Source organism: Stenella coeruleoalba, assembly GCF_951394435.1.
Source record: "Stenella coeruleoalba genome assembly, chromosome: 9".
NCBI classification, from domain to species: Eukaryota; Metazoa; Chordata; class Mammalia; order Artiodactyla; family Delphinidae; genus Stenella; species Stenella coeruleoalba.
In genome coordinates, this window is record NC_137155.1 from 103,907,132 (window position 1) to 103,919,893 (window position 12,762).

Below are 12,762 nucleotides of genomic sequence, written 5' to 3' on the forward strand. Positions count from 1 at the left end.
CCTATCCAGACTCCTCTGTTCTGTGGAGTGCTGTTTCCCAACCTTTCCTCCAAGGTAAATTTTGAAAAGGTTTTGGAAGTGGATCGTAGTGAAAGTTGCACGGTATCGTGAGCGTAATTTCGTTCAGTGAAACATCTTTAAGAGCACGCTGAGAGACAGACCAGATCGTGGTTGTCTATGGGGTGGACATGGGGGTCTTTTGAGGAATGGATGTGTTTTAAAACTGGATTGTGGTGATGGTTTCAGAACTATAAATTTACTAAAGTAGATGACGTATATGCATGTGTGTATATTTATATGCATATAAATGTGTGCCTGTGTCTCCCCTTTCTGTAATTAATTTGTATTGCTCTAAATTTGAACTCTAATGTTTCTGTAAAGGCAGGTAATACCTAAGGTCACACTGTCCTCACTGTCAGGTCGTCTGTTGAAAAGAATGAAATCAGTCCAAGCTTTCCTTGCCAAGGAAGTGGTCTTGGCTTCTTGGCGTTATCCTGTCTGCACTGAAAGCGTATGCCTTTAATGATCCTAGCTATTCCTGTTCTAGTAAATAGCTTTAAAATATTACCATGTTCATTTCGGTGCCAATTAGTGCACTTAAGATATTTTATTGATGGTATTTCTGTAGTATATTAACAATGAGGGAACAACATATAGCAATTACTTCCGTTTTAGGAAGCACTTAACTAGATGAAAAGCTGTAGGTAGCAGATATCCCACTTCAGAACAGTGGTCTAATTGAGTGCTGGGGTGGGTTGGTAACCATGGTCTCTACCTTGTTGTCGGAAGGATGGGTGATAAAACAAATTTAGATACTAAGATGTGTTGGCAAAGTAACTAGCTCTATTAAAAATAAAAATCCCAGTGTTTCTGCTATTTCTAGATGTGTGACCATCATGTAAATCCTTTGTTATTTAGGGTTTGCTACTCAACAGAGGCTGATTTTTGACCCCTAGCAGAGTTCTTAAAACTCAGACCCCTTTGCAGCATCTTTTGCTGCTAGGGTTCGTCTTGTAGCTGCAGGGTGTTTGTTCCTCATTCTGGCCTTTGGTACTCTACCTTCTGAAGCTTCTCTCCCTGCTATGTACTTGCCCATCATCTACCAGGACAGAATAAAGGTGTTTCTCTAGAGTTGGCTTTCAGCCGTGAGCTGAAAGAAGAAAAGACTGTTCATCACTGGACAGGCACGGCGAAAAGGAATCACTCTTAAAAGTTTGTTCCTCTGGTGCCTTTAGGAGAATCTTGCTTCTGCAGTTGCCTCCTTTTTAATACAGACGTCTGTTCCTTTTGTCATAGGCGGCTATTCTGCTGATCACCCCGTGATCAGAGTCTTCTGGAGAGTCGTGGAAGGCTTCACGGATGAGGAAAAGCGCAAACTGCTCAAGTTCGTGACCAGCTGTTCCCGCCCCCCTCTCCTGGGGTTTAAGGTGCGCAAGCTCGCCGGGCCTTTAAACACCAGCTTGTAACTAGGAAAGCCAGCGGGGTAGCAGGTGGGGCTGAACGAAGTAGTGCGCACACATTGTTTTCAGAGAACAGCGTTGACAGTGTGTCACAACACCCGGTTTATTATTTCGGTACTATGTTTTTAGCCTCATTAACTGAGTATTTCAGCTCCATCACTGAAGGATTGGTTATTATCTGTGTATCCTGGTGCTGGTTTTATTTGGGGTTTTTCCCCTGCGTTCACAGCGTCGACCTATTGCTGTGAGGGTTGTCAGTGTGTTGGGGGTTAAAAGCGAAGAGCTGCTGCAGCCGGGCGGGCGCACGGTGACGTGACTGATTAGTACCACGCGTCTGTGCAGCTCAGGCTGGTTTCACTTCCGAACTGAAGAACACGGGCTACGAATGTTGACGGCGGGTGTTTGGGAAGAATGATGCATGAGCAGTAGTATATTTTTTCCTAGTTGCTCACTGTTACTTATTTCATGTTACCTGGCCTTACTGTGTCGTTTCTGGTAATTCATGTTGATCTCCTATAAACTGGCTTAATATTTTTAGCAATTAAAATTGGTCATGGGGGGCTTCCCTGGTGGCGTAGTGGTTAAGAATCCGCCTGCCAGTGCAGGGGATATGGGTTTGAGCCCTGGTCCGGGAAGATCCCACATGCCGCGGAGCAACTAAGCCCGTGCGCCACAACTACTGAGCCTGCGCTCTAGAGCCCGCGAGCCACAGCTACTGAGCCTGTGTGCCTAGAGCCCGTGCTCAGCAACAAGAGAAGCCACCACAGTGAGAAGCCCACGCACCGCAGTGAAGAGTAGCCCCTGCTCGCCACAACTAAAGAAAGGCCACGCGCAGCAACAAAGACCCAACGCAGCCAAAAATAATAAATTTATAAAAAAGATAAAATAGGGCTTCCCTGGTGGTGCAGTGGTTTTAGAATCCATCTGCCAATGCAGGGGACACAGGTTCGAGCCCTGGTCCAGGAAGATCCCACATGCCGCATAGCAGCCAAGCCCGTGAGCCTAGAGCCCGTGCGCTGCAACGTGAGAAGCCACCGCAGTGAGAAGCCCGCGCACCGCCACGAAGAGTAGCCCCTGCTTGCCGCAACTAGAGAAAGCCCGTGCGCAGCAATGAAGACCCAACGCCGCCAAAAAAAGAAAAAAAGCTTGATCCCTGGTTGGGGAGCTAAGATCCCACATGCCTCGCGGCCAAAAAACCAAAGCGTAAAACAAGCAATGTTGTAACAAATTCAATAAAGACTTTAAAAAATGGTCCGCATCAAAAAAACCTTTAAAAAAAAAGATAAAATAAAATTGGTCACGGGACAATTTATGTTTTTCTTATTCATAGTAAAAGAAATAAAGCTATATTTAATAGTTTAAAGAGGCACACAGTGGTATATATAACATGAAATAATAGCAAGTTAGGCAGCATTGTACATTGCGTCTGCTTGTGGGGCCTGATGGATTGGCATTCCCTTTCCAGTAACCTTGCATTGGACACTGAGTTATGTATTGCTTGTTCTTTTCTTCAACTTTTACTTTGAAATTATTTAAAATGTATAGAAAAGTTGGAAGAATTGAACAAAGAACTTATTAACCCACTTTGACCCATCGTTAACATTTTGCCACATTTGTTTTATCATTCTCTCTATGATATACATATATTTCTTTCTGAATCATTTTGGAGTAAAAGTTGAAGACATCATGTTTCTTACACATTTTTCCTACCACCTCAATGCTCTCTTACACAGACACAGTTAAGTGATCAAAAGTAAGGAATGCACAGTGATGTACTGAGCTTCTCTGAGCCTCTGCTTCAGAGTGTGGTCCTGAGACCAGCAGCTTCAGCACCACCTGAGACCTTGTTGGAGTTAAAACATTCTCCGGCCTCGCCCAGACCCCCTGAGTCCACTCAAGGAGGGGGCTCAGCCCTCCTGTTTCTACCTGCCCCTCGGTGTCCAGAGCACCTGCAGCGGCCCAGCCGTCCCGCAGTCCTCCGTGGACTTCGACTTCCCTGGTCTGCAGTCCAGTCCGAGGCTGCACACTGTTTACTAGCCGGTTTCCTCCAGTTGTGGCTCGCGGGCTTCAGTAGTTGTGGCTCACGGGCTGTGGAGCGCAGGCTCAGTAGTTGTGGCTCATGGGCTTAGTTGCTCTGCGGCATGTGGGATCTTCCCAGACCAGGGCTCGAACCCGTGTCCCCTGCATTGGCAGATGGATTCTTAACCACTGCGCCACCAGGGAAGCCCCCACAGGGATTGTGTAAATGAAGTTTTTGTTTGCCAGTAGAGAACCACGTGAAGGCTGATGATAAGAAGCATGTAAGTCTCTGGAGTCAGCAATTCGTGGCTGTGCTCTCGCTGCTCGGTTTTGCCCACGTCATAAACTATGTGCTAAATTCAACATGTAGATGAAACAAGATCCAGCTGAAATGCAGTTTCGGCCGTTTGGGCACCTGTTGTGGGCTGATGTGCCACGTGCTCGGGGTCCCAGTCAGGGCAGGAGCTGCACTCCTGTTTTGTTCTTTCTTTTCCTCTACAGTGGTTAGTAGGTAATTATTTTTTATGCTATTCTTTTTTTTCCTTGTAACAAAATTAATGTTTTCATTATAGAAAATTGGAAGTCGTGGTTTATAAAGAAGAAAAAAAATACCTGTAATTACTCCCATTCTAACCATTATCGTGTTTGTATGTGAATGTGTGTTTGTATCTATCTATCTATCTCTATATATATATATACATATGGGCATGTGTTTACGCAGATAGATATGATTTTAAAATATAACTTAAGCTGCATCGTGTTCAGTTTTACAGGCTGCTTTTTTCACTCAACATTACATCAGGATCATCCACATATTAAATAGTCTTTGAAATATTTTTAATAAACTTCATAATGTCCCATCATGTGAGTCTACAATTTACGTACTTTTTTTTTATTAGTTGTTTACAACTGTTCCTTCCTAATAGTGCCGTCAGCATCCTTGTACCTAAATCGTCTGCATCTCTGATTACTAGGATCCGCTCCTAGAAGTAGAGGCCGTGGTGAAGGATGTGAATGTGTGTGAGTTCCTGCTGCTTCCTGCCAGGCTGTCCCCACAGAGTTACCAGGTTACACCCACAAGAGGAGGATTTGGAGCCAGTGTCCGCAGAGACCACTGAATAGACTCGCCTCTGCAGTGGCATTTGAAGCGTTTGCGCTCCTGTCACAGCTCTAAGGAGGGAGCGTGCTAGTGTAACGGGCGCCGACCAGGCCCACCGTCCTGGTTCTCACTCCTCCCCAGGCACCAGCTGGGCTGCCGTTTTGCTCTTCTGTCACCGTTTTCTGCGTACATTTGGCAGAGAAGTTTAACTAGCCAGGCTTCTGAAACCCTGCAGCAGTGGAAAGGCGAGAGCACACAGGCCCAAGAGCTAGCAGACTGAGGCTGTCTGGGTAAAGACAGTCCCCACTGCATTGTGCTCCTGCTGGAAGGGAATGTATACATCACATCTTGTATCTAATGATGTTCATGTATCACAGAGAGAGTCACTGGTTATCTGTAGCCGTCAAAGGACCTGGCGTGTTCAGTCTGGAACAGTGTCTAGGAGTTCAGCCTGCAGATACTTTTGCCCAATGTAAAATGACTTATTGCATCATTGTTTGGAAAAAGTGGAAACTTTTCCACTGGGCCCCGTGCAGCTACAGAGAAGCTGGGGAGACCAGCTTGCTGTGGGAAGGCCACAGAGACGCATTATCAGATGGAAAACCGTCGAGGTGCAGACGGCGTCTATAATGCGCTAGCGCCTTATGCTTGTTAGGTGGAGGAGGGAGAAAACACTCTTGTCTCTGTGGAAGGTCCTCAAGACACCCACAGCATTGCTGCTCATGGGGTGGGAACTGGGCAGCTGGGGGCCTTTTTACACTATAGCTGGAAAAAATAGCCAGAACGTCATTATTATGTCTAAAAAATGACAGCGGATGCCCGACGCCATCCGTGCTGGTGCTGCGGACAGGCCGCAGTCCAGACGCTGCGTCTGCCTGGGCGTCTCTCTAGCCTTTTCTGGCCTGCAGGCCCCGCCCTCCTCAACTCTGCCTGTGGTCCAGTCAGTGGGGGAGCTGGGTTGCTTCTTTGCGTGTCTTGTAAACTGGTCGCTAGAGGTTTCACCGGATTCTAGATGTGAATGTTCCCTTTGGCAGTAAGGCTGCACAGACGCTGTCGTGATGCTCACGTCCTCTGGCTCCAGCATCAGACCCCGTGGTCGTGAGTCGTCTCTGCAGCGCGGCTCCGTCTGTTTCCAGCGTCCTGGCTTTCTGCATCTGGGCGTCTGAGGGGCTGAGCGGTCACAGAGCTGCGGTCGCCGCCTAGATCCATTCTTTGCTGTGCTTGCAAGCAGCCATCTTCCAGTTGTATCGTTTCTTCCTTTCTGAGCTGATTCCTCTATTACGAAAAACTTTATATTTTCTCATCAGCTCTTTGGTTACCCTGAGGACTGTTTGTACAGCCAGGATACAACAATCAAGGAACTCTTGATTATTCCTCATTTACAAGTTATCAGAACATTGAGGGGGATAACTGGCATCTTCTGAAGTACATTTTGGTTCCTTTCTTATCATTATGAACTTTTCACATTTGATGTGTTTCAGTCCATTGCAGTCGCTCTTTGATAGTGCCCCATCCGTGGGCGGGCGAGGGCCTCCAGGTGGGCTCCAGGATCCCAGGTAGCTTTGCGTCGCTTTCTTGCTTTCTGGTATGAGAAGATAGTAACACTTGTCACGTACATTTCCTGGCCCACGTCTGGAATCAGATGTTTTCCCAAGAAGCCCTGTTTCCTTTCTTCAAGAATAGGTTGGTAGAGACCAAAACCCAGGCACTTGATCTGTTCATTGTCACAGGTGGTCATTGTGTCCAGGCCTTTTCAGTGGACAGAGCTAGGAAATGGGCGTTCTTTTGTCCCCAAGAGAAAAATTCATCACAAGTTCAAACTGCTATTTCAAATTGAAATTTAGGCGTATAAGGTTTCTACCCCTTTGATTTTTATATTGGGGTCTCTCTGCCTATGAAAACCGTGGCTCCTGTTAGTTCATTTGCTTCCTCTGATAAGTTCTAGGGCCCTGCTCTAAGTTATAGTTGTCTCTAATACTTACATAACAGTGGGGCTTCCCAGTGGCACAGTAGTTAAGAATCTGCCTGCCAGTGCAGGGGACACGGGTTTGAGCCCTGGTCCGGGAAGATCCCACATGCCACGGAGCAGCTAAGCCCGTGCGCCACAACTACTGAGCCTGCGCTCTAGAGCCCGCAAGCCACAGCTACTGGAGCCTCATGCCACAACTGCTGAAGCCCACATGCCACGACTACTGAAGCCCACGTGCCACAACTACTGAAGCCCACGCACCTAGAGCCCGTGCTCCACAAGAGAAGCCACCGCAATGAGAAGCCCGCGCACCGCAACGAAGAGTAGCCCCCGCTCACCACAACTAGAGAAAGCCCACGCACAGCAACAAAGACCCAACACAGCCCCAAAAATTAATTAATTAATTAAAAATTAATAGCCATAAAAAATCCTTATATAACAGTTATACATCATACTACAGTGGTTTTAGAACAATACCAATAATTTGCTGTGACAAAACCGTTGTAAGATTTCTTTGCAATTCTAAAACACTGGAAATATTCCTCTCTGTGTGATTAAGCCACCAATAAATAGGTTTATTTGTTTCATTTTGCTTTCGATATTTAGAGATTGCCTTTTTCTCTCCTGGATTGAAATTGTTTTACGTTCACTGTTGCTGCATCCACGTGGCCCCTGAGCCTGATCCACACGGTGTGGTTCATTTGGAGAAGACGGGCTTCTGCCCTTTCTGTGGTTTGGTATAAGCAGAGGTTTATATCTTCAGCTCTTCACCCTTGTACCTTTCTGAATTTTAAACACATTTTTAAAAGACTAAAAAAATAAAAGCTTTAGAGACCCTGCTCACTGACAAGGCTATGTCTCCCACGAATTAATGCTATTCTTTATCCCTTTTTATGCGTGGAGCCCAGGGTACAGGATTTGGTAGAAATTTAGAGCTGAGTCTTGAGCGCAGTGCAAGAGCGAGTGTCCTTTTGGGGAAAGGTGGCTAGGGGCGGCAGCTTTTGTGTACGAGTCTGGAAAGCTCATTTCAGGCCGTGCTTGTTAACCTTCTCCTGCACACCCGCTGTCTTCCAGGAGCTGTACCCCGCGTTCTGCATTCACAACGGGGGCTCCGACCTGGAGCGGCTGCCCACGGCCAGCACCTGCATGAACCTGCTGAAGCTCCCCGAGTTCCAGGACGAGGCACTGCTGCGGAGCAAGCTGCTCTACGCCATCGAGTGCGCCGCGGGCTTCGAGCTGAGCTGAGCTGAACCGGCGCGGCCGCGGCCCACCCTTGACGGCGAAGGCCAGGGCCTCTGCGCGGCACCTCCGGCCAGCAGGGCGCCCAGGCTGGACCCCAGGCTCTCCTGGGTCCCTCCCCCGCCACCCCTCTTCCTGCATTTTTAAATGATTTATTAAGTTGTGCTCTCGTATTTAGATGGGCGTTGCTTTTCAAATAACTTAAAATAACAAATGTTATGTGCCACGTGGCTAACTTAGTAATTTTGCCAAGAAGAGCACAGTTTTAAGACTGGTGGCAACTCAGTGAAATTAACCAAAGATGAAGCTTTGGCTTTGCTGGTGGAACCGAGCGCGGCCTGGGCTCCTGGCAGAGGCGCTGCTTGTGGCTCGGCCCAGCTCCGGGTCTGCAGAGAGACAGGCCTGAGGGCGGAGAGGCTCGCTCTGGGGGCCACTGCTTCTTGTGTGGTTGAATTGTTTACAGGCCTAATTGGTAAAACTAAAGGCTTCCCCCTGCCCCCAGCTGCCTTTTCCCAGAGTGGTTAGGTTTGGAAAGTAGATAACAATGGTAATATTTTATTTGTGTTTTTTAAGCCATTTCCCCAAAACGGGACTAGCATGCTTGTTTCCGGCCTGCCGCTGACCTGCATCTTGATGGTTCGGACGTTACTGTGTGGGGGGGTGTGTGAGGCGGGAACTTCCTTCTGTTTCCATTTCTGTCTCCACCTTGTGCCTGGAGAGCTTTCAGGGGAGGGGGTCCCGGTCCAGTCCCTGCGGCGTGTGTGACCCACGAGGGCTCGGGGAGAGGAGACCCTGCAGCGCCGTCTCAAGTCACTTGAACCAAAGTGGTCCTGCGCCTTTGCACTGCGGCCCGGGCTCCGCGGGCCGGTCCTCCTGGATGTGCGGGGATGCCGCGCTCCCGCACCCTCTGCCCCCCCATCGGTGCTGCTGTGTAGGAGGGGCGGGCGGCCCAGGCGCCTGGGGCCTGGGTGATTCTCTCGGGATTCGGCACTTTATCAGGACCTGGGTGGTTTCAGTCTCCACAAGTCTCCAAAAGCGGAGAGCGTTTCAGAGCATCACCTGTGGACACAGATGCTGGGGCCGCGGAGGACTCTGGACCGTGCGCGACTTCTCTCCCACGGCTGGTGTTTCGCTGCCACTGGAGCTCTGAGCTGTCGTGTTGAACTGGCCAGAATTAGCAATATACTTCTAAATGTGGGAGAACTGAATGACACTTTCAAGACCGTGACCGTTATCGAAACAAAATGTATAATTTCTTAATTTGAAGAATAAATTAAGTGTTTAAATGCTGTTTGTAGTCTTGATATACAGAAATAAAATAATTAGGGTTTGTCCTTGGTTTTATTTTTATTTTAGGTCGTTTTGTGTTGGATGTTCTGTAGCTTCTTTACTTATTAGTTGATGTGTATATTTTATCATCAGTATTTTGGAGACGGAATATCTGGGACTGAAGAGAGTTGGGCAGTTACTCTTATTCGGGTTTCTTTCCTCAGCTATTCTGAGCATATTTATTTGTATGTTCCAGTGGCTAAATATTTGCTAAATATACTTATTTAGCTTATTTGCTAAATAAGTCCATGTTGGAGTCGTACCCCAAATCATTGTAATTAGTTCTATTCTGCCCTAGTGAAACCACAACTTCTGAACATTAGTTTTATCAGGCTTGTTTAAATGTCATCAGTTCATACAGGGTACAGCCACCTATGCTTCAGAGGAGGTATACTAGGCAGTAACGCTTGCCGTCTGAAATGCGCTGAGCGAGGCTTCGAGAAGGTTGCCCTGTAACAGCCCTTCCTGCACGTGCTCTGGTGAGAGCCAGGTCCTCCAGGAGTGACCCTCACCTTGCCAGTTCTCATTGCTGAGGAAATTATACTTCAGGAAGGTTCTCCTTTCTCCGTCGTCTCGTTTGCCGTTCCTGGTTCTGTTCTGCTCTGCTTGGCGCCGGTAGTTTTGTGCTCACACCATGGGAGAGGCTGCAGACATTTCTCACAGGCTGTGTCTGCGAATAGACTTCTTCTGCCTGGTGTCCCAGGAAAGCTGATTAGTGCAGTGGTATCACACCGCGGTGCTCACACCGCCCTGGTGCCACTCTGATACTGGCGATGTGTTGGTTCCGTGGCTCTTGGGGGCGGGGGCAGGTGTGCATCTGCGTGGCTCGGCCCTGGGTACCGCGGGGGCCCAGTGAGGTGGCCCCGGGCGGACCAGGCCTGCGGTCTTGTTAGTCAGAGGCAGACAGTCGTGCTGATCACAGTGTGACCCGCACAGACCTGTGATGCTCGTGGGCTTGGAGCCCAGGCCGGGCTCTGCCAGGGGCAAGCTTCCTAAAGAGCGGAGTGCAGAGGTGGAAGTAATTTAATATTTAAGAAAGAAAGTAATTTGATATTTAAGAAAGGTAAACAGCTAGAGGTGCATATTAATGCAAATAAAATAGAAATTTTATTTGAGCTAGCCTAAATGAGCTATAGCCACACTAATATTTAGCTGAATTCCTACAGTCGCCTCTTGCAAACTCGTCTGCTCCCGGTCTGAAAGTGTTACGTATAATAGCTTAGTAATCTGTGCCCCAAGTAACAGCCACGTCTGCGCCACACAGGTCAGCAGATCTCTCCTGGGATTTGTTTTAGGGGCATCACCCCCACTCCCCAAAGGGTGTCACTGAGCCCGACCTTGGCTTCCAAAGGCTTCTTCGTGACACCACAGTGGTGGCCGGAGTGGACGACCGGAGGCCGGGTGACCAGCAGGTCCAGGTGGGAAGTTGGGCGAGAGCTGAGAGGATGGAGGCAAGGTCCAGCGGGGGCTCCTGTGGCCTCAGAGCATCCCGGACCACCCAGAGGTCTCTGCTTCCAGGAAACTGTGAGTTCTTAGCCTGAGTACTTCGTGCCTCAGCTTACACATCTGTGAAATGGGGATAATCTAGATGCAGGTCTCCCCCATTAAGAAGGACTCACTTCAGTACCTGGTTTTGCTAGCCAAAAGAAATTTGGAGAGGATTGGCACTTTTACCAAAAAAAAAAAAAAAGGTGAAAAGGGAAAATCTCATTCAGCTCAGCGTGCTTTGCAGCGAGCGCTACAGAGGCAGCGCCCACCCCAGCAGTGAGAGCGGCCCGCCAAGCTCCTCCCCGGAAGCACACTCAGCATCTCAGCATCAAGCTGCTACAGCTGTGAACCGTATCGGGGAGCACCTGTGCTTCCTCTCGATTGACTTTGTGCGTCCACGAGCAGGACGGGTCCTCAGGTAACTGCTTGGCCGCATGCCTTTTCGGCTCAGGAAGGGTTTCCTCGGATGCTCTGTTTTCGGAGAGTGGTGGAACCTGTACTTTGGCTTCACAGGGATGTTATACCCGTTTGATGAGAGTTGTGAACAAGCTTTTGATGTCAACATATTATAAACCCACTAGAACCTTATTTTAACTTAGGTGGTTTGATGTCACAGGTTGCAAATGTCACATTTTGACATTCGTGCCTTAATAATAACATCGTCGGGACTTCCCCGGCGGTCCAGGGGTTAAGAATCCGTCATGCAATGCAGGGGACACCGGTTCGATCCCTGGTGGGGAAAACTAAGATCCCACACGCCACGGATCAACTAAGCCTGCGCGCCACAACTGCTGAGCCTGTGCGCCGCAACTAGAGAGACGCCAGCGCACACACCACCACGAGGATCCCGCGCGCCGCGACTAAGACCTGAGGCAGCCAAAAAATAAACTAACAAATAATTTTTAGAATGATCGTGTAACATTGTTGCCCGTAGGCCATGTCATTCCTTTTTCCTCTGCGGAGACGGGCAGAAAAGTCACCCTTCAGCGCTCTCCTGTCCCCTCCCCCACTCTCGCTGTGAAGGGTAGTTGTGCCTGGTGCCTGTCACGCGCCTCTGCGGCTGGGCCCCTCCTCCATCGCCTGCTGCCCGGCCGTCGGCTTGTGTGTGTAGGCTGATGACTCGCTGTGTCGTTCCCGAGGTGCCTTCTTCGCCTTGGAAACGTGGTGAGCTGAGGATCTGCTCACCTTCCCCTGCGCTGCAGTTCAGGGACCGGCGCCCACCCTGGCCTCCTGGGCCTGCCGAGCCTCCCCCAGAGGCCAGAGCCACAGGGAGGACTTCGCTTGCGGAGGGCATGCGAGGTCGGGCGGGCGGTCCAAGCACGGCGCTCAGTGCAGGGGCCGGGCCTGGCTCAGGATGGCGGCATCAGGACGGCGCGCCAGCTGGGGACGTCCTACAGCAGCTTCGGCTCCGATGCAGCACGAGGTGCTGGCCAGGGCCGTCTGGCCGAGGAACCAGGAACCGCAGGGACCTGTGAGAGCCCGAGCCGGGGGAGGGCCTGGCTAAAGGCACTCACGTTGTGTGACGTCGTTAGCTGCCTGTGGCTCTCGCGGCTCTGGAGGCCGTAAGTCTGAAATCGAGCGTCAGAGGCCCCGGGGTGGGGCGGCACCCGTGCCCTGCCCCTCCTGGCCCTGTGCTCCCAGCCCTGCCGTCCTGGACACGCCACCGCCTCTGTCGGCGTCCCACCTCCCTCTGTGTTTCTCCTATGAGGACGTTTGTCTACTGGCATCAGCCCCCATAACCCGCAATGACCTCACCTCCAGGCCCTCAGCTGAGTTACATCTGCAGAGACCTCCTTTCAAGTAAAGTCAATTCGTGGTTCTAGGGACTGGGCCGTGGACATAACCAGGGGGTCGACCGTCCCCCCACTACACGTGTATTTCTAAGAGGCAGAGGCTACCACGCCGTCTGAAAACTGGAGAAGCGTGGGAGGTGGGCCTGCTCGTGGGAAGTTGGGGCCGCCTCATTCAGGCTCCACCGTGGCCACATGGCCTGGAGTAGGTGTCCTGATGACCCTCCGTGAGATGAGGAGGCCACGCCACGTCCACGTTCCCCAAAGCTGCCTGAAGATGTTCCTTTCCCTATGGTGCTGGGCTCATAAGTCTGTGTCTTGAAAGCGTCCCAGGCAACCCTTCCCAGGTAATTATTGGAAAACAGTTAG

At 50.0% G+C, this 12,762-nt stretch overlaps 1 protein-coding gene across 4 annotated transcripts in view; it reads left to right on the plus strand.

Annotated features, from left to right (window-relative positions):
- The window catches only part of UBE3C (ubiquitin protein ligase E3C), a 117,812-nt gene extending 108,271 nt beyond the window's left edge, over positions 1-9,541 (plus strand). For 2 of the 4 annotated variants that reach the window (XM_079931330.1, XM_079931331.1), the window contains exons 22-23: positions 1,297-1,427; positions 7,622-9,539. In XM_079931330.1, the coding sequence (XP_079787456.1) occupies positions 1,297-1,427; positions 7,622-7,792 (302 nt within the window). In that variant the 3' untranslated portion in view covers positions 7,793-9,539. Of the gene's footprint in view, positions 1-1,296; positions 1,428-7,621 lie in introns of all 4 variants that reach the window. The other 2 variants (XM_079931332.1, XM_079931333.1) reach the window with 2 other exon arrangements.
- The last annotated feature ends 3,221 nt before the right edge of the window (positions 9,542-12,762 follow it).